The 21,088-nt window shown below is 27.3% G+C and overlaps 1 protein-coding gene across 1 annotated transcript; it reads left to right on the forward strand.

The window, feature by feature from the left end:
* Positions 1-1,450: 1,450 nt before the first annotated feature.
* Ggamma30A (guanine nucleotide-binding protein subunit gamma-e) lies at positions 1,451-20,715 on the forward strand. The gene is made up of 3 exons (XM_089220143.1): positions 1,451-1,663; positions 8,344-8,623; positions 19,229-20,715. The coding sequence occupies exons 2-3, from the start codon at positions 8,511-8,513 to the stop codon at positions 19,332-19,334; spliced, it is 219 nt and encodes a 72-aa protein (XP_089076269.1). The 5' UTR covers positions 1,451-1,663; positions 8,344-8,510; the 3' UTR covers positions 19,335-20,715.
* The last annotated feature ends 373 nt before the right edge of the window (positions 20,716-21,088 follow it).

The following is a 21,088-nucleotide window of genomic DNA, read 5'->3' on the forward strand; positions in this document are numbered from 1 at the left end:
AAGTTTAATATCATGTATTATAATAATATTATGCTATTATACCTAAATAAAAATACTAAATTATATAAAATACACGATTTATTGCTTGCATTTTATTAGCATTGTTTGTTATTTAACATCGATTTTTATTCTACTCGTATTAATGAAAATAATTTTATATACTTAATACATGGACCACCCAGGCGGCAAGATGAGGTATTGTCCCCAAGAATTTTAAATTTTTTTCCAAAGCATTATCTGTAACGCTCTAATTTAATACTACTTTTAAAATGTTGGTAAGCATAAGATACATAAAACAAAATCTTAATTTACTTTTAAAATTAATTTTCCCCTTCCCTAAGAAAATTATGAGACCGCACATAGGTTAATCAGTGGCCTACTTATGGAGGGGAGGTCCCAGGTTTAAACAGGGTTTTCTGATAATTGAACGATGTAGAAAGTTACGTTATTTTGGTGTGCGTTTCAAAATAAGATGAAACAAATAGATAAGCTTTATCATACAATTTTTAAAAATTTAAACCTTCCCAAAAAAAAAATATATACTTAATATAACATTATTCAAATAAACATTATTATATATTGAATGTATTACAATATTAATAATTTATTGTCTTATTTTAAAATAGATAAACTTCATGATATAAAAGGTCACAAATCAAAAATAAAATAATTATTTTAGTGTCAAAGGTATCAAGTCAATTCAAATTACAATATTTTGCTTAAATGTTAAAAGTGATTATATGAGTCCGACTAAATTTTATAAAGTATTTAAACATAATTATGTGGTAAAAATAATATTAATAAAGAAGGCAAAAATGAGTTTATTCTTTTTCCTAAAAAGTACCAATTTTTGACTTGGGCCCCTTCTCACTAAAATCGTCCGACATAATATGTGACATTACAGAACCTGAGAACGTGTTGCTTAGAACAACAAATTAAAAGAGTAGCATTACCTAAAATATGTGCGGGGCAAGACGGAAAAGAATGGCCTATAATTTCCGGTATGCGAAAAAAAACGGAGTAGTATGGGCGTATGGCTGGTCGTTGACGACCGCATATTGTTTATTAAATATGTTACACAATCATTGTCGAGTACCTACGACGACGGCGGCGACGACGACGACAAGGGTAGGGCTTCTCGTGTCAATATTCGATATTCCAAGTACAATAGTATGTATAATAGTAGTGCAAACGGTCGTATATTATATTATTATTGTAGAATAAGTCGTGAGGATAGTATCGACCGTCGTCGGTTGTTCGGCCGTTCGTTTCTTTTGTACGCTTTCCACCTCCGCTAGCCCGCACTCAATTATATATCATAAACAATACTTAATACCTACTTGGTGATTTTATTTTTTCTAATTGGATTTCGCTTGTGACGCATAAGTAAATAATAACAATACTGTCAGCATTACCTATTTATTTTTTTTCGATACAATACTCCGCAAACACCAAACCTACACGTATTGCACTCCAACACGGCAGTGGCAATACATGTCAATACATATTATTGCCATATAGGTACCGAAAACGTTGTGCGCCTCCGTTATAGGAAACATCGCAGACCGTCACACACCAAGTAGTCGCCATCGTCGTCGGATAACGCCGTTGTAAAGAATTTGTCGTGCTGAAGACTTACGACGGGTCAAATTTACGACTACAAGTAAACATAACAATATATATTACCTCTAATAGTGAATACTTCAATTTCTTTAACAATAATAACACATACCTACACAGTGCACATCATGTTTAGAGAAAAAGTATGGCATGATTATTTTTAGATCTAAATATATTTTTTCTCATCACTGGACAAATATACTAACCTAGTATATAGTAGTATGTTATAATATACCAATATGACATACAATGATTGTGGATTACTATTTTTTTAGATAACTACAATTTATGCTATTGCCTAAAGTAAAATACATATCTGAATTGAAATGCGTTGTTCATACAATTTTAGGGATGATATAATTATATAAGTTTATAGCTTAAAACGTTTTTTGGCATACAACAACGATAAAAACATTTTTTTAATTAAAATTAAAACGTACTTTATAATTATAATATAGGTACAAGTAATTTTATTATAAGTTTCGAACACCAATACCAAAAAAATTGATTTTAGATTAAGACAAAAACAAAATGTATCATTCATTCTCTGTGAAACTCGATATAATATATATAAGTACTTGATGGTTTAAAAAATAAGCTATAAGCTCACCTACTGAGTAAAATTCTTTTTAAATATCTTCCGGGTAATTAATTCCGATAAAATCTATATAGAATTTATAAAAAGTCCAAAGTATGCGTAAGTAACCTTCTTCAGAGTTGACGTTAATTGTAACGTATGATAGTGATTAACGATAGAATAATTATTTGTGGTAATTACCAAATTTATAGAATATTGATAATCATTGAAAGTTTGTTAATATCCAATATTTCTAACATAATTTAACTATAAGTACAATAAAATGTGTCTTCCGTTTCCAATAACAAAAGGAAACTTTCATCAGACAATATAAATATTATTTTAATAGGGTACAATTAAAATTATAGAGGGGGTATCAAATTAGCGTTACAAAAATGTAAAATTTATTAATACCTTAATTCGAAAAAAAAAATACTGTTCTACTATATAACATTGAGCCATTTTAAACAAACATTTGAGCTACACCTCTCTCATACTCTCAGCAAGTGGTTTTAAGAAATCAAAAATTAAATTCTTGGTTTTTTCTTACTAAAAATGGTGCTTACTTCCAAATGAATACGTATAAGTAATCATTTATCGAAGTATTTTATCTATCACTTTGATTACAGCCAGTTTTATCTCAGGTTATATAACAAAAGAAACAAAGAGATTACTAAAAAAAAGCTGGTAAGCTGTGCATGTCGCTTTGCTGTACAGTAGGTTACAAGTGGGTTACTGTAATGGATGTAATTGAATTTGAATCAAATGATATTATATCATTGTATACGAAAAACGATTCTGAACGGAGATGGTTTATCTGTCTAAGATAGATTATTAAAAATTTTCAAATCTTAGATTTAAAGGAAAATTTTTTATGAATTTCTGGCTTAAAATAATTTGAGAATTTTCGTGATTTTTACGTATGTTATCAAAATTCAAACTTTAAATGCTTATAAAAAAAAATTGTCTCCTATTTCTTTTATTTTTCAACTGCTATTGTAAAAATATGATAAGAGTCTTGTATAAAATTTTCAAATCTTAGATTTAAAAAGAAAAACTTTTATGAATTTCTATCTAAGATAGTTTAAACATTGCCGTAATTTTTACGTATTTAGTCAAAATTTGAACTTAAAATGCTTATAAAAAAATTACCTTTCTAATGTACCAGCTCAAGAACATTACCTTTCAGAAAAGATGCTACACTTGATACTTATAAGCAAGTTTAGAGGAAAAAATAGTTAACAGAATAAAAAAGAAAAAGAAAAAAAAATAAACATCATTGTAAAATCAATAAACTTTCTCCGCTCAGAATCTAAAAGGTTGTTGTATATCTAACTTTAAACTTTCAAAAGAAGTCTGTTTTATCTGTCCTATTGGCAGCAATATTCACATCCAGCTATCCAAGAATATTCCTTACTACCTAAACAATATTCTCGAAGTCAAAAATTAAGTTATTTTTATTTTCTTCATTATTTAATTAATAGTGTTTACCTAAGCTATTACCTGTTACTTATTACTTAATGTTCATTTCTAATAATTTAAAAAAAAAATCTATTTAGATATTATTATTTTAGGTTCTAAGTGGAAAGTAAATGTAAAATCAGTAAAACAATTATTAAGACATAATATCAACTTTAAATATTGACGAAATTGATAATTAAACGAAAAGTAACGGTTTTAGCTATTTGATTGTAATTCAAGAAGTATTAATTGACTTGAAACTTTCATCACTACGAATAATATTGATTAGGTAGCTGACTATAAGCCATATAAATTTCAAGATATTTAAATTAATTGTAAGTCATTTACCACAATATTTCATTTATAATTATTATTTATTATTATGTTATATGAGATGAGTTTTTGGAAAATATAAGTTAAACCTAATAATATAAATATGTAATATTTTATCCATTGTCCATAGAAATACGGTCAGACCGTCTATGTTCTGAATCGTTTTTCCTTGTACCCAGTTATTTATTTTTGAATACAAATTTAACTAATCCATAACATTAACATACCCATTGACTGATTGACTACCAGTAACTTTTGACATCTATGATATCATACAATAAAGTAATTTCCTCTTTTTTTGTGTTAATATTTTGGTTGTTTTCTCCAAATTAATGTGTACACAATATAAAACTGTATTAAAAAATGTCACCGTGACTGATTACTATTTGGTTATTAACTTATGAATACGGTTCTAATAATTTATTCATAATTTGTGTATAAAATGTTTTTGGAGCGTAATATTATTTTTTCGTTTACAAAAATTACTTCTTAATCTAACCAGCAGGTAAAAAAGTAGAATTTGCAAACAACAAATAATTTTTATTTTTCACTCATCTGTCATCAATCAGACCTTAGCGAAATCCAACAAAAAAGTGATTCATTTTATAAAGATTAATTTCATATATTTCCAATAATTTTACTGAGTAATTAATTTTTACAAGTTATATGTCTATTGTCATATATAACAAGCAAATACACATTTTTCAAACACAATAATTTTTCTTAATTTAAAATTTAAATGAACGGCTCTTTGATTTTTCTATAAATCATTAATTTAATAATTTCGGAAATACCACAATAAAGTATAATATTTTATATGAATAATATACAATCACATACGTTCAGACGTAATGCGTTTAATTTATTACTAAATTAATAAACCAGGGAAGTCACTTTGTTGTACAGTAGGTGCCGAGTGTATTTCTTCGTTACTCATTAGTAAGTCACTGCAGTGGCGCCCTATCATATACTCATGTCTTGTCAGTGACTGTCACTGGATTGCCAAGTCACATAAATCATCATATACTATAATTAATATGATTCTGAACAGGTCCTGCAAGTCCTCCAGCCTTAATTTCTAAGAACATTTTATTCTATATTTTTATTGTTGTAAGATATTTTTTTATTTTATTAATAACATAGGTTTAAATTCTTTTTGCGAAAAAAAAACATATATTATTTCACATAGAAAATTTTATATTATTTTACTTAATTCCCGTTATTAATTTATAAATTAATAGCGTATAAGATGTAAATACGTTTGTTGAATAAATAGCTGAAAGTTAATTTAAATATTTTGAAAATGTAATTGTGTTATCAATAGTATACGTATCAATAGATTATAAAATTCTTTATATTATTTTTGAAATTACAACAAAATAACTTGGACTAAGACATTTTTTTTTAAAATTATTATTTGTATTTTTGTAAATTTTACGTTTCAAAATTATAAAATCAGATAATTAATGTAATAATAGAATGTTTCAAGTTTCTATGAATAATAACAAAATAACAAAAATTGTTACTATCACAAAAAAAGATCAAAACTCTTTTGAAAATTAAGTAAAATAGTATTGCTGATATAAATGTTTAAAAGTGTAAATAATTATTTTAAATTATCAAGCCTCTATAATTATTATTAATTTTTGAATAGCGACAAAATAGATTTTGACTTAAACTCGTATTGTGTAAATATTCTTATTTTCCCGTTATCCCATTTTTTGTTGTTGTGGTTTTTACAATTATTTTTGAAATTCTATACTTTTGACCCCTCAAAGTACCAATTAGATATAACTTGCTACCTACTTGAAACCACCATCAAAATCGAAGCATTTTATTGCTCTTAACAGTGTCCAATGTCTTCCACAAACAAATGAAAAACATACATCGATGTTAACCCAATACATTCACGCGTCGTTCAAAATATAAAATAGTAATTTGAAAAATGGCATTACCTATTGGCTATTCCTCATGGTGTATAATAATGGTATAGTTTATTTTTATGTTTGTTTTCATATAATAATTTACTAAGCATTTATAGTTTTAAATGTACATTTAGAAAACATCACCTTCATCCATTAATCATTAGACACTCACACTCGGAATTTCAATCATAATACTTATAAAACATAAACCATTTGATATTTTTATGAAATATGTGTAGTCTCATATATTAAAATAAAATATAAAATTGATTTAAATTTAAATGTTTCATGTAATAAAATAAATTATAAAAATACATTTTAAAACTTCCTTCATTATTGATGTGGATATTAGTAACATAATAACTAGGTATAATATTAAAACTAAATTTTCAATGTTTTTAATAATTTTTAAATTTTTTTAATTTCAAACTATAAGTGCACCTAAAATAATTATTGAATATTATATATTATAGAATGCAGAAATACTACAAATTAGATTGAATGTATAAGATAATTTAGAAGACAGTAAAGATTTATATTGAGGTTACATTGCAAAAATTTAATATTAATTTTTCAATGCAAAAATAAATGAAGTCAAAACAGTAAAACACCATAACAAATGGTAAAATAATCATTTACTTCCGCAATCAATAATTTATTGATTCGCTTTTAACTAAATAGTTACGTAAATGAAAAGAATTTTGTATAAAAATTAATATGATTTTTAAGTAAATAATTTTTTTACATTTCATGTGTTTAAATCCTAAAAATTTTTTACTTTCAATTAATACGCCTATCTTTTTTTAAAATACTAAACAATGGTTATAAAATTTAACAAATCTAAAAAATGTGTCTAAAATTTACTTAAAACGATAGAAAGAATAAAATTATTATTTCTTAACACCATTTTTTTAATACGTGTACAATGAATATAAAAGTTAAACCTCTTGAAATAAGTAATAATTAAATTAAATTTATAATTTTATAAATATATTTACTACGATCGCGTGACTTATACTTTTTCATAAAAATTTTGAAATACATTAATTATACTAATGGTTCTCGCTAAATGTGCATGTGGTAAATAATACGTATCCAAATACAGACAGAATAATAGGGAAAACCAAAGTCGGATTGACTAAATTTACCGTTTCACTCGATTTCATTCGTATAATATTGTGTATACAAATCACAGACTCGCTGAACGATTAAATAATAAATTCAATTAATACTCAAATAAATTAATATTGCATTTAGCGAAAACGATATATAAACAACGTTGGATGGTAGAGGTCTGCTGCAGGTAGTCGAGTAAAAGTTTACATTTCAATAAAATAGGTATTCGTTTAAACCATTGGCGGTAGCTGAGGATTGATTTACACGCGTAACACGGGGCTATGCGCTTTTCAACCCGTGAAAAAACAAGAGAAAAAACCCACCGTCCACAAGGCTTATCCCTTTCGTATCGTAAATCGAGAAGAAGGAATACTAATACGATGAAAATAGAAATGTCAAAAAAAAAAAATAATTTTTGCTTTCTAAACGCCAAAAATCTTACGACTAACAATATAATAAAATAAATAGTAGGTAGATATAGTAACAGGTACCAGCTCGTAATACCTACATCGCACAATAAAATTTTTTTTCATTTATTTTATAAATTAATAATTTTTTCCAAAATCTAACTAAATATTTTTATAAAGTTCTTAATTTGCAATAAATATAAAATGTATAAAAATGAATAATCAAAGAATTTTTTGTTGATTGTCTGGTTGGTCTACGAAACAGATATTTTGTATAGTAAGCATAGTTTTGGCCTAGTTTTAGACCTTTATATGATATGATATTATAATATCCGGTTCCCTATCATACCCTGCATGGCTGTAGGTACTTACAAATATTATCATTACATACACATGAAATAACTTTTTTAATACGCCCGCGTCCACTTCCCGACGTGAGTATATACCTATCCGTGACCGTATAACGCGTATCAGCTATCTCATGTGACGACGGTCACGAGGGTTGTGTCAGGGGGTGGCGCCACCTTTCTGTAAACATAATATAATATATTATAATAATATACACATAGGTGTAAAACAGTGACGAGAAAACCGAGTTACCGGAGTGGCGGTGTTGCCGCGCGGTTTGTCAATGGATGGGTCGGAGGAGTGTGGGGCGCAGTGGCGGCGTTGTGGGTGCTCGTGGGCCACTGTGTTCGTTCACGCACACACACCGTGCTTGAGCACTGTCTGTCGCGCGCGTTTTCGGCTTTGATAATAATCGATATCATGCCGGGTGTGCTGCGGCGGGTAACGGCGCGGCACGAGCGTGATGGGGGAGAGCGTCGGTTGGGTGGGCGGGTCGGGCGTGTGTGTGTGTGTGTGTGTACGTGTACTAAGCCGTGTGCGCGTGCGTTTTTCGCAGACCCGACGAACGGACGGCGGACGAACGAACGAACGAACAAGCGGCGCTGGTCGACGGTAGCGGCGGCGTCTGCGACTACCGCGGTATAAGGTCACTGTATATACGTATATACTGCGGCGGCGGCGGCGGTGACTACGACATACGCGGGCGCCGGTGGCGGCGAAGTCATGGACCCCAGTGTGCTTTCAGCGATGGACCGGGACGCGCTCAAGAAACAGATCGAAAACATGCGCTACCAGTCCACAATGGACCGATGGCCCCTATCCAGGAGCATACAGGCGTGAGTACATTACTACCACCATAACGCATAGTAATATTATATTCTGTAGATTAATAGAATTGAAATTCACACGATGTGTTTTAACATCGTTAACTTGTAATATTACTGCAATAATAGTGTCTATAGTATATATATTATAACGACCATAGTGCGCGCGTCCGAATCGCACTGCACAACAAACGCGGCTGAACAACACATCATTTATTATAGTATTAAGTTTTGTCTTTCGCCGCTTATAATATTATTGTGTCTTGATCGTCGTCGTCGCGCGTCGTAGTCGATGGATCGCTCGATCAATTGAAAGCGATTTTGTGTAACAAATTTAATATTTATCTCATCGTCGTCAAGCGCAAGTTTAAAAAACTTTCTCTTACCCTTTGAACCTCATGTAGGTGCACGCAGATCGCAATAGTAATATAGGTACATATTTATGTATACTTGAGTGCATTTTATAGAATACTGTACCGCCCATGACAATATTGTTGTACTGAAACAAATTTGATAACATGTTTACTTGTTGTTACCGTCGACGCCTGTCGTTCCGGCCGTGACAAGTGTTCGGCGTCCATTCGAGACGGTTGACGCCGAGTATAATAGGTATATAGATATGACGGAGGCAGTGAGGCATACTTTTCGCGTGCCCCGTCACCAGCGACGACAGTGGCGACGGAAGCATTTTTTTTATTCAACCGCAGACGTTTTCCGTGATCGCCACGCTGTAACTAAAACACACACCGGCTACATAGGTGCCGGCTTTGCGATACATTTTAGTGTAATACGCGCTAAAAAAGTGTGCCCCTCGATATTGTATAAATTTTATTCTTCAAAATGCATTACAACAATTACGTACTTACACGTTGTTATTATGCAACGATTACGAGATAATTTTCTGTAGCCGGCACGATAGCTTACACGGACCCCCTCAGAATTTACTATACTCTTCAAGCATGTAATGTCGCATTCATATCTTCGGTTTTAACTATATTTGTTTAATAATTTTAATATATTATGTTAAGTACGATTTGAATTTACGTTTATAGAATATAATTATATACATACAACAATGATATGTATGGCAAATTATTTAATATTAGTATAATATAATGCACTGATTGTGTCACATATTTGGAGTGAGGGCGTCCTCTGAGGTGATATGATTCGGTCACCCCCTCATCCAACTACTTATAAAGAGTTTATACTACTTATAACATAATCTAAATATTACATAATATGATAAAATTATTGCATTTATCTTTTTTGCATATTGATCAGTTTCATCAACTTTTCTCTGACTTTCAAAAATCTTAAATACGACATTTAATTAGAATACTTGGAAAACGCTTATTTTTCCGAATAACGTCTTTCATGACAGTATAGCTATTTCTCATTTGTTTATATTCAAACATTTTGTTGATCTCCAGATAAACTAAATTTTAAATAAAATGCCAGCTCTAAACGTATAATATACACAAAATAAATAATAAGTACCTAGGTAGGTACTTAAAATATGTTGTTTACAATTGTAACTTGGTATCAAAATAAATTGTGAATTTTATTCATAGACATATCATGAAATTTTAATAAACAAAACCAATAATAGAATCTAGATTATGTATAATGTGTACAATATATTCAACAAACCTGACAAAAAATATTATTATTTCAATTGTCTATTGAATTGTTGAGTGTATAAACTGTTCTTAATTATCTAAGCAGGTAGGTAACATTAGTCGACACTATTATACAAATAATATTATGAGAATATCCATAAAAGCTTATAAATACCTTTTGAGATTTAAGATGATTGTACAGTTTATTTCAAAGTATTTTACTATTGTTAAATTTCTTGAAATATTCTAAATTAACAACATACTTACGACTTGTTCTCGTATTATAGTATTATTATACAACAAAAATGACTTGTTACTGTAGTGTAATTGTTATTATAGATACTAACTATAGTCCTTATACTCTGTATTATAAATTTTCTCATTCTGGTCTAACATAATAAGCAAGTTGTATAGGTAATAGATTGTCGAAGAATAAAGTATGATATGTAAATCAATACCAAAGAAAAATAATTTAAACGTGGAAAGTTTTTTTTCAAAACAGTTTTGGACGAAATTTTTGAATATTTGTTTTCTCTTCAAAAGGTATTACTCAATTTCTATTACCTTCGTCTATATATATTATACAGACTCTAGCTGTATAACCCGACTTTACCAGGAAAAAAATGAAAATATAAAATACAGTACATATATAGGTGTATCTTGTTTTAGTGTACCTCAGTTCATAAGCAAATCAGCGTCAATGTACCTCTTTTTGTGAAATAATTCGATCAAGATGGATGGTGGAGTGGATATGTTACTTGAAATATTTTCAAACGTGGTTAAAACTGTTTATTACATTTTCACGATAACTCTAACTTTTAAGAACGACCTCTATTTTTTTTCAAAACTGGATGAGTAGTTTTTAAGTATATAAAAATTCGTTTGCTAATAAGAAATTTTAAAAGATGTTATTAAAATACTTCTTTTCTCATTATCGTATCATTAATTATATTTTAATATATTGATATATTATTTCTGTAACATATCAAAAGAAAATAATGTTTAAAATAATTTCAAATTTCAAATAATCTATTACCATTCACTATCCATGACAAATACTAAATATATAAGAACTATTGCAACAATTACTAAACACTGTAATAATAATGTTTAATTTATTTGTTTAATAACTTATTAAATATTTGTTCATATAAAAACAGTATTTTTAAATTGTACACTTCTGGTAAATAATAATAATTGGGATAGGTATTCGTTAGATAACTATTAATTTTTTTATAATATGCCTATTTTATGTAAAATAGCTTAGTATTTAGTATGTTTCTACTCGAGTGTTTTATTTTTTTAAATTGCATATTTATTTAACTATTTAAATGTAATATGTATATTGTAATACAATGCGTAAATTGATAAGTAGATGTGTATGTCATAATATTTATGGGTACTTTTGGTGGTAATCGATTTAGATAAAAAAAATTGTATACATAAAAAATAACTAATGGTTCAGAAAATGTTCTTATGAGAATAGATAGTCATTAATTATTATTTTAACAAGTATCTAAACTTAGTACCTATATCGTGTAATACAGATACACTGCAATATTCAATTTTATAAATATATTATAATGCATAGACTAATGTTACCAACATCTTTGTACCCTATTCAGCTATATTTTATTTCCTATTAAGAAAAATAAATACACGTGTAACACATTAATAAATTATAGAAGCTTAAATTTAGGTTGGGTAGTTCCATATTTGTGGAATCAAATATTTCGAATCAACAAAATTCAAGCATTACAAATTATAATGTATAACAAATTTTAATAAACGTAATACGTATTTAATCTAGTTTATTTAGAAAATAGGTAGATAGGTACACTAGGTAATAATGTATTTTCCTAAAATTATCCTAAGTTACATTAATATTATTATTATTATTCAATAATTAACAATGAGGAGTAAATTAGTTTGTTTTAAAAATAAAGTATTAATATGGTTTAAAAACAAGTATTACTTGATTTGTTGTTAATTTTACTATACAAAGTCATCTAATGATTTTTAATTCTATAAAATAATTCTGTTATCTTTACTTAAACAGCATACAATATCTTGCTCAATAGTTAATATAGTAGGTAATAGCACAACGTGTGCTATATTATAGAATGTATGCCTTAAGATATCACAAGACTAGTAAGTTATTAATAGAGTGACACTCCAGTACTCTAGCCAAACCTTCACCCCCACCTGAGAAACACATGTTATTATTACCATAAAATATTTAACAAAAATAAAAATAATAATTTTTATATTTTGTACTTTTTTCATTTAATATTAAAACTATCAAGTGATTTAGCTATATTACGGTAAAACTATGTTCTATAAAAGTAATAGTGTACATATATTATAGGCTATAACATATTAGTTATCACATGTATTATATTATTATATTACGTGATATTATTTGCACAAGTAAGTGTAGTGTGACATGGCCATCAAGTAAAATACACTTTATAAACTGTTGATTAGCGGGATAATATTTAAACTTTTTTTTTTTTTGAAATATCACTTGAAATACGATAGGTATTCTTTTTAAAAGCAAAATATCAATATAATATTCACGACTCATATCATCGTAGTAGCATCGTAGTAGGTACCTACTTACTACATGCAATATTGCTTTGACTAAATTAACACTACAATTAATATTTTAATAATACTTTCTATTCGCCCTATTTGGCAAGTTAATAGAATCAGACTATTTAAAAAATTTTAAATGTATTTTTCAAGAGTAAAAGAAAATAATTAATTCAACTAATTTATAGTTTTTAAAGATCCATGTTTTAAAGTTACAGTTATTAAACTATGCAAATTGTATTAAATGAGATATGAAGAGTTTTTAGTTTAAAACTATTTATTTTCACAACTCGGTTTTATTAATATAATAAATTGATAATTGCTGTATAAGAATAAAATACTTAACGATTTGTTTATTTTATAAAAAAGGAAGTATGTTTAAAAGTAGTAACTATTTAAGATATGCTCCTATTTAATAACATTCCACTTGTTTAATCCATATATATTTTGATTCTTATACCAATTTACTGTATTCATAAATAAGTAATAATCCATAATAAATGTCTAAAATATTAGTATATAATGATATGATCAATCAATTTAAAAAAAAAGTTGATAATATCACAAAATGTCAGGAAAAAACGTTATGCCATTAATACATTTTCAAATCAATGTATTTAATATAGGTTAGGTAACTATAGGTTTATTAAATAGGTACAATATACGTTGAAAAATCTGTATACTAGGTGTTAGGTAATGTATTTAAAATGCTGTTAGTTTAATTAAAACTTCTCGATCTGTGTAATCTGTGCGCTAACTATTAATTAAAATTAAATATTAAATTTATTTAGTCTATATAACCTAAACGTGTAACACAATAATGTTTCATATTGAATTTTAAACATAGTAATAATAATTTCCGTGATAAAAAGCGTGTATATAAAGATGATGTAATGTTTATAATCTGATTATAAGAATAAAAAAAATATAATAAATCAGAATTCACAATAGTACCTAATTGCTAAATTTACATTAATTTATTGATCAAATTGTTCATGAAAATGTACGTTTTTTTATCCATATTTCTATAACCGACTGGGTAAGTTTATATTATAGTTTATCTAGCTATCTCTTTTAAGAATAAATTAAAATATTAAATAATCGTAGGCGTACCTATTATAAACAATAACAGTATATGACACGTCTAACTCTACGGATCCATGTGTGATGTATATAATGTATAAGTCATTATTTTAATTCAGGTTAATGTTAGTATAACGCTGGATATGTGTGATAAGTGATAATCACATATTATGTGTGTATGAATAAGACTCCGAGAAGCATCATTGTATTGTATATATATATATATAACAATGATTATGAAAGACTGTTCTTATATAATATGTACATTATGTAAGTATAATAATAAATAATAATAGGTATCTATATAATATCATAATAGCATATAATATACCCCCTGCGTAAGTATACTTACTCAGTGCAGCTATAAGTTATTACTGCTAAGTGCTAAAAACAGATAGGGGATACCATAAGTTGAAAATAAGGGAGGTGCGAGAGCTTAGATATTGCGCTACGTAATTTATTTCAGACCAACTTTATCAGTGGAATTATAATAATAAGATACGTAATATTGCTCGATTATCTTACGGGTGCTACGATTAAGAATAAAATCCAATGAAAATAAATAGCATAGCGTAAAGTCCGTTGTACTACAGTGATTTTCGACAACACGTCAGAGTGTGCATATATACATAAGGACACGTTGTTGTAGATATTTACAATGATAATGATTAAAAAATATATTACCTCGCAAACGGAGTATATAAATATAATATTATTATTATTTCGGTGATTTGGTCGACTTTACGCATACGTATATACATCTGAGTACTTGCGTAAATGATCATTGTCGTTATTTCGTATCAATACAACTATCACCATCATATTGAATTAATACAAAATTATGATAGATGATAGATATCTTCGCTATACAAACCGGTACCGGATGTCATTATTGAATGTTGTGGTAGTTTTGATTTTGATCTGCTAATCCATAAAAAGATTTACTCGCTGAATATAAACGCAATATACCTTATCAATAGATTTCCAGCATAATGTATATATTATAGGTACATATCACACATTAATATATTATCATTGTTCCCTTTTTATCGATAAATATAAGTATAATACAATGCAATATAAAATGTTCTACCCGATAGGGTTGATTTTTATAGTCTGTGTTATTGATACTATTGTATACTAACATGTATAATATCACTTTATTCGCCATCTTTATTTTGCGAGCTAAATACTTATAACTCTATTATAAAAATCAGAATAAGCAATATTACAAACAAACAACAAATTAAAAAAAAAAATTAGATAACATTTATTAATGTTTTAAATAAAATATTACACATTAGTGTTGTAATGCCTTGTCAAATACAATATTAATTGATTTCTCTTTTAATTTGTATACTTAAACCTGATTCGCCTGCTACGACTTTTACATCGTAATAATTCAACATTTATAATTAATTATTTGTAAATATATAGTAGCTTTATAGGTAACAAATAATCCAACTGTCTCACAGATTTGTCCCGGGTACTGTAGGTGTTTGCAGATTTCCCCTTTTCATTTTGAAATACAACATTACAATATTGACATCATTCTGTCACATCTCCAATATCTGAATATTCGCTCGTTTTTTTGCTAGCTATTTAAATTTTGTTTCTTTGACTTCTTCACGTTTTTTTCTGAATTTTTTTATAGTAATCTTTTTTCGTAAAAATTCAGTTTATGTCATATACATAAAAGTCATTGTCATTACATCTTAAAATTATCACTATTATTAGAAGCTGAACCTATGTCACCAAGGGTTAATTCCTGTTCACCACGGCTATGTTTTCATCGATTTTCCAAGGATGTGAGTTGGATTTAGAAAATTATACTTAGGTAACTAACTATATGCTCCGTAGAAATTTATTTAATTAAAAAAAAAAACTACTTGACAATAATATAAAAAGTTTCAGGGAAAAATAAGCATCACTTTTCAATATTAGTGGTTATATTTATAGAAAAAATAACTTGTGCGTGTGTATGCTGGCTTCTAATATAAGAAACCTCTGTGGAAAATTTCAAATACCTAGACCCAGCGGTTTGGTATATGCGTATATAATATGTTCAAGTTCAACTCTACATTCAATCAATAGTTTTCTTCTTTTGTAATATTATATCAATATTATAAATTATAACCTATATATAAGATTTCAAATCCTTAATATTAATTGTCTATAAATTAAGATGAATATCGTTGTTTTAATTGCTACCACAACAATTTTTTTAAATTGTACAGTCATAGAAGGATAAATTAAATAAATATTACTGGGGGTAGTCAAACAAAATATATACATTTGTTGTATTTATACGAACTACGAACCTATAATTAGTTTCATTATTATGTTTGCTTCGAAAAATTGTAATATTGATTTGAATTTATTATTTAGTCTAAATTATTAATAGTGAAGATAAAGTAAAATCTTAAATATAATTTATAGTTTAAATGTAAATTAAACATTTTTTTATCAAAACACTAAATATATCGAACTATTTTGCTATCGAAGGATCTGTAGAAATCCTGGATGTAATATAATCTATGCATGCATAAAATATTTTACATGGTAGATGAACATGGTTCATCGCATCTTATAATTAATTATTTGAACTATAAATGCTAATTGTTCAGAAAATATCAAATGAATGTACAAGTACCTACCTATATTATTCTAATAATCGTCTAATATAATAAAAAAACAACTAAATTCCACATTAATCATACAATTTGTGAATAATTAAGTATCACTCTACGTCCCTACCATTTTAGATTCTGAACGAAGTGATGAATGTATTGATTTTACAATTATGTGTTTTTTTTTGTGTGTGTGTGTGTGTCTATGTACAGCATAACTAGTCGAAATAATGTTTCGATTTCAAACTTTGGGGGTGGTTTCCGAGGTAAAAGTGAATATCCTTGGTGCATTATAAAAGTCAAAAGTAAACATTTTCCAACAGTTTTCAAAAAACTCGAGAAAAACAAAAAAAAATGACAGAAAAACTGGAATTTTTACGCAAAACCAGTTTTCGACCAAATCGAATTTTTTATATGGTTGTAATTCAAAAACTAATCACTGTAAATACTTGAAATTTTCACCAAATGTTTGGATGACCAAAAAAACTTGAAAATTTAATACAAGGTTCCTAATAAGTTGTTCTTATTGTAGCTAAAAAAAAATTAAAAATCGTTAGTCAGAATTTTTTTTATAAGCGGTTTATAGTTCAAATTTTTACGAAATCTGTCGGAAATGCAAAAATTTGCAAGTAATTTTGAAGTTGAAAAATCATAAAATTGTTTGTGTTTATAACTAAGGATTAAAAATACAACACTATGTTTTCCATACGTTTTCCATGAGTAGCTACAGAGAAAACTCGAAGCAGTATTATACGAAAAAATTTAAGTGCGTTTGAATTTTAAATTTTTACGAAATAGCGTAACGCTAACGATTTATCCTCAAACGATTTTAAATATTTGTTATTATTCAAAAAGTATAAGTCGTAGATACTTGAAAATTTTACTAGTAATTAAGATTGGCATTTTCTTAACATTATTTAATTTTCAAAATATTTTGACTTTTTTTGAGATATTTATAGACAACTGAAAATTTTTTTTTCCCTATCAAAATACTTGAAAATTTAATACAAAGTTTTTTATAAGTTATTCTTATAGCGATAAAAAAATTATAAGAACACATATGCACAATTTTTTTTATTAGCATTTGAAGTTCAAATATTGACAAAAATTCGTCAAAACCATGAATATTTGCAAATTATTTTGTAGTTCAAAATTCATAATATTGTTTGTATTTATATCGAAGGTTAAAAAATTAAACACTAAGTTTTACATAAGTTTTGCTTCAAATAGCTATAGGGAAAATTTGAAGCGTCATTATTGGAAAAATGTTTTGAGCGTTTGAGTTTTACATTTTTATGAAATCAGGTATATGTATTTTATTTATGATAATGTAAGGTATTATGAGTTATGATAACTACATGCAATGTTTTTGGAAAAATTGATTAACCATGTCTTATTCAAAATGCGTCCTATTTGAAAAATAATATATTTGTTTCATAATAGAATATATAACAATATTTAAATATAATATATCCTAGACTGACAAATCATCTCCGTTCAGAATCGTTTTTCGTATACAATGATACCTATCATTGCATTTAAATCTAACCTACCCTAGTCAGAGGTGCACCCCACCACCTAATGTACAGCAGAGCGACATCCACTTACCCGCTTTTTTAAAATACAGAAGCACATTTCAAAGTGTATATATTTTTTTTCTAACACTATGTCTCTTTGTCACTCACTTTCACTGTACCTATAGGCTATATCTATACTTACAAATTGCAGATTGTAAAAGCAAAACACTTAATTTTAAATAGTTAAATTGTATACAAAAATAATTACGAATCGTATTACATAAAATCCTATGTTTATAGACATTATTCATGAGATATTACAAAGTATGCATTGTCACATTGATATTATGGACGAAACGTATATACAGCATTTTAACGGTCTATTAAATCATAATTTATTCTGTCAGTGCATCGGTCAGTTTGTTTTTTACCACACCCAGATAGCTGAATAGAAAATCATTGAGTATTTAAGTTAAGTTCAGTTTGTTGGTATTTAAAAATAATGGTACACACATTTTTAATAAAATAATATTTTTACGTGCACTATAGTACTTACCTTTGTATCAATGCAGAATAATATTTTCACTACATTGATATTTTCATTTGTTTCAATCTTACTAGTTATTATCGATTACCAAACAATGTATTATCGATGTCTGGATAAAAAAAATTTCAGTCGTATCTATGTAGATAGCCCTAGATATTTTATTGTTGAAATAATGGTTTATAGATTCTATGTACAACTTACATATAAATAGGAAATAAAATTAGGAAGGTATTTATCATTGAGTTATTGTGCTGTTTATTAAATACCTACAAATTTAAGATTATAAAAGAAAGTAATCTAGGTGTAATATGAGTAGGTATAAATGGTGAACTGGTGAATGACGGCAAAAAATTTTTAGTGAAAACAAAAGTCAAACTGAGAAAATATGATTGAAAAATATATCTGTGTACAAATTCACCAAACCACATTAAATACTTAAACATAACATACGCGTGTTGTTGTCTAACTGTATAAGTAAAGACGTTCAAAGTCATCATATGCGATGAAAACTGTTGTGACATATTTTTATTTTTAAATTTCTAGGTAGTAAATATCTACCTAGTAAATAATAATATTATAAATATTGGAATTAAATTTATTTTGTTTATTTTAATTGTTCGCAGAATGAGAGAGTTCGTTGAGGAAAACGAAAAAACCGATCCATTAATCCATGCTCCAGATAAAAAGAACAACCCTTGGGCGGAAAAAGGGAAGTGTGTAATAATGTGAACATTTTTTTTTACACACTCAACTCGGCGTTGCCGCCGCCACCCACCACGCCGTGCCACGCTGCCCTGTCGGCATTGAATCCGGTCAAACTTACATTTTCTTTACATTTTATTAACGCAATCATTTATTTTTTATTTGATGAAAAATATAAATAATAATTGTAACATTTCCAATATCGTGTATTTTTTCGTTTTATTTTGAATTATAAAAATACATTTTTAATAAAAACTAAAAAAAAAAATATAACATAAAAACGAGTATTTTAAGGGTAATTATATAAGCTCAATAAAATATAAAAATAATAGTCTTGATTTCAAAATATATGATAATTTATTTAACTAGGTAGGTCAATAATAATATGTAGGTAGGACGCGTGCGCGCCTTAACGTTATCAATTTCTGTGTGAGTACTTAAAAGATAAATACGTCTTCGTCTTCGTCTTATTTATTTGTTTGTTTCTTTTTCTTAATTTTTAGATTATTTCTTATACTATATGATTTTTATCTTTAGTCACATTATTATTCTAGTCACTGTAATTAAGCCCATCTCAGGTATATTATTTATATCTCGTATACCTATATATTATTATAATAATTATAAATATTTATAAACATTAAATACTATATTATACATGTATTATACTTTTATTAATAAAATAATTTATAGCCAAGCATCAACAATCATTGTATAATGTCGGCCACTTTTTTTTGTAATCAATATTGCAATAAACCTGTAAGGCCCACCGAGGTTACTATACTAATAATATTATATTATAATATACACAATTAATGTTTTATCCGAAATATATCCTAATCCCTCCCCCATCCGAGCTTAATTATATGAAATTTCGCGTCGTGACGTTTCTATAAGATTTTATACATTTTTTTTTAAAGATAAGCCTGTCTAATATTTGTATAAATTAGAGTGTTAAAAAAAATTTTTAGATTACTGTAATTATTTTTCTTTTTATATAGTAGATTTTTCTGGTAATATTTATGGGCACCAATTACGTTGTAAGTTTAATATTTATTATCTATAACAAAAACGTTGTTTTATTTTTTGTTGTCACTATATATATTACATTAAAGTATTATGTCATTCGTAACACGTACATATGTTATATACATAATGTATTATATTATACATGTAGCGATGATTGAATGAATCAATGTATAATATATATATTTATATAATATACAAACATAGCAGAGTGATCGTAATACTACCATATTGTTATGTATTCGTGGGAAATAAAAACAACAACGATTCAGCATTTGATTTGATTTTTAGAAAACATTATTTCGATTTTACTATTATTATAATATTGTATTGTCAAAAATGTCTGTAAATATAAATATAAAATATAGATGTTTTTGATCGATTTTCGATTTTTAATTTTGTTTTGTCATCGCTGTTATTTTCGTGTTTTAAGTATTCCATCGTGTTAACCTGCACACACTTTTGTTGATAAAACGCATGCTTACAGGGCACGATGGATTTTCAACAGGTACGCACATACAACCATCGCGCATTGCACTGCACCTATTATAATCAATAGCCTTATCATATAAATTACTAAACTAAATTTCCAAGTCAATTTTTTTAATTTTAAAATATCTTTATTCGACTTGAACTACTTATTTATATACCTAATAAAAAAATTTATTTTTGCAAAAAACTAAACTAAATATATTTATTTATCACAATTATCTTACAGTTTTTTTTTGAAGGAAGACGTTTCGAGGATAACTTTT

The sequence above is a fragment of the Diuraphis noxia genome, unplaced genomic scaffold (assembly GCF_037042655.1).
Source record: "Diuraphis noxia isolate RWA-SAM2 unplaced genomic scaffold, SU_Dnox_SAM2 contig0002, whole genome shotgun sequence".
Classification (NCBI taxonomy): Eukaryota; Metazoa; Arthropoda; class Insecta; order Hemiptera; family Aphididae; genus Diuraphis; species Diuraphis noxia.

Coding starts and splice junctions, on each gene's coding strand:
- Ggamma30A (XM_089220143.1), top strand. CDS start 8,511: ATGGACCCCAGTGTGCTTTCAGCGATGGACCGGGACGCGCTCAAGAAA. Junction 8,624..19,228: donor CTATCCAGGAGCATACAGGC/GTGAGTACATTA, acceptor AATTGTTCGCAG/AATGAGAGAGTTCGTTGAGG.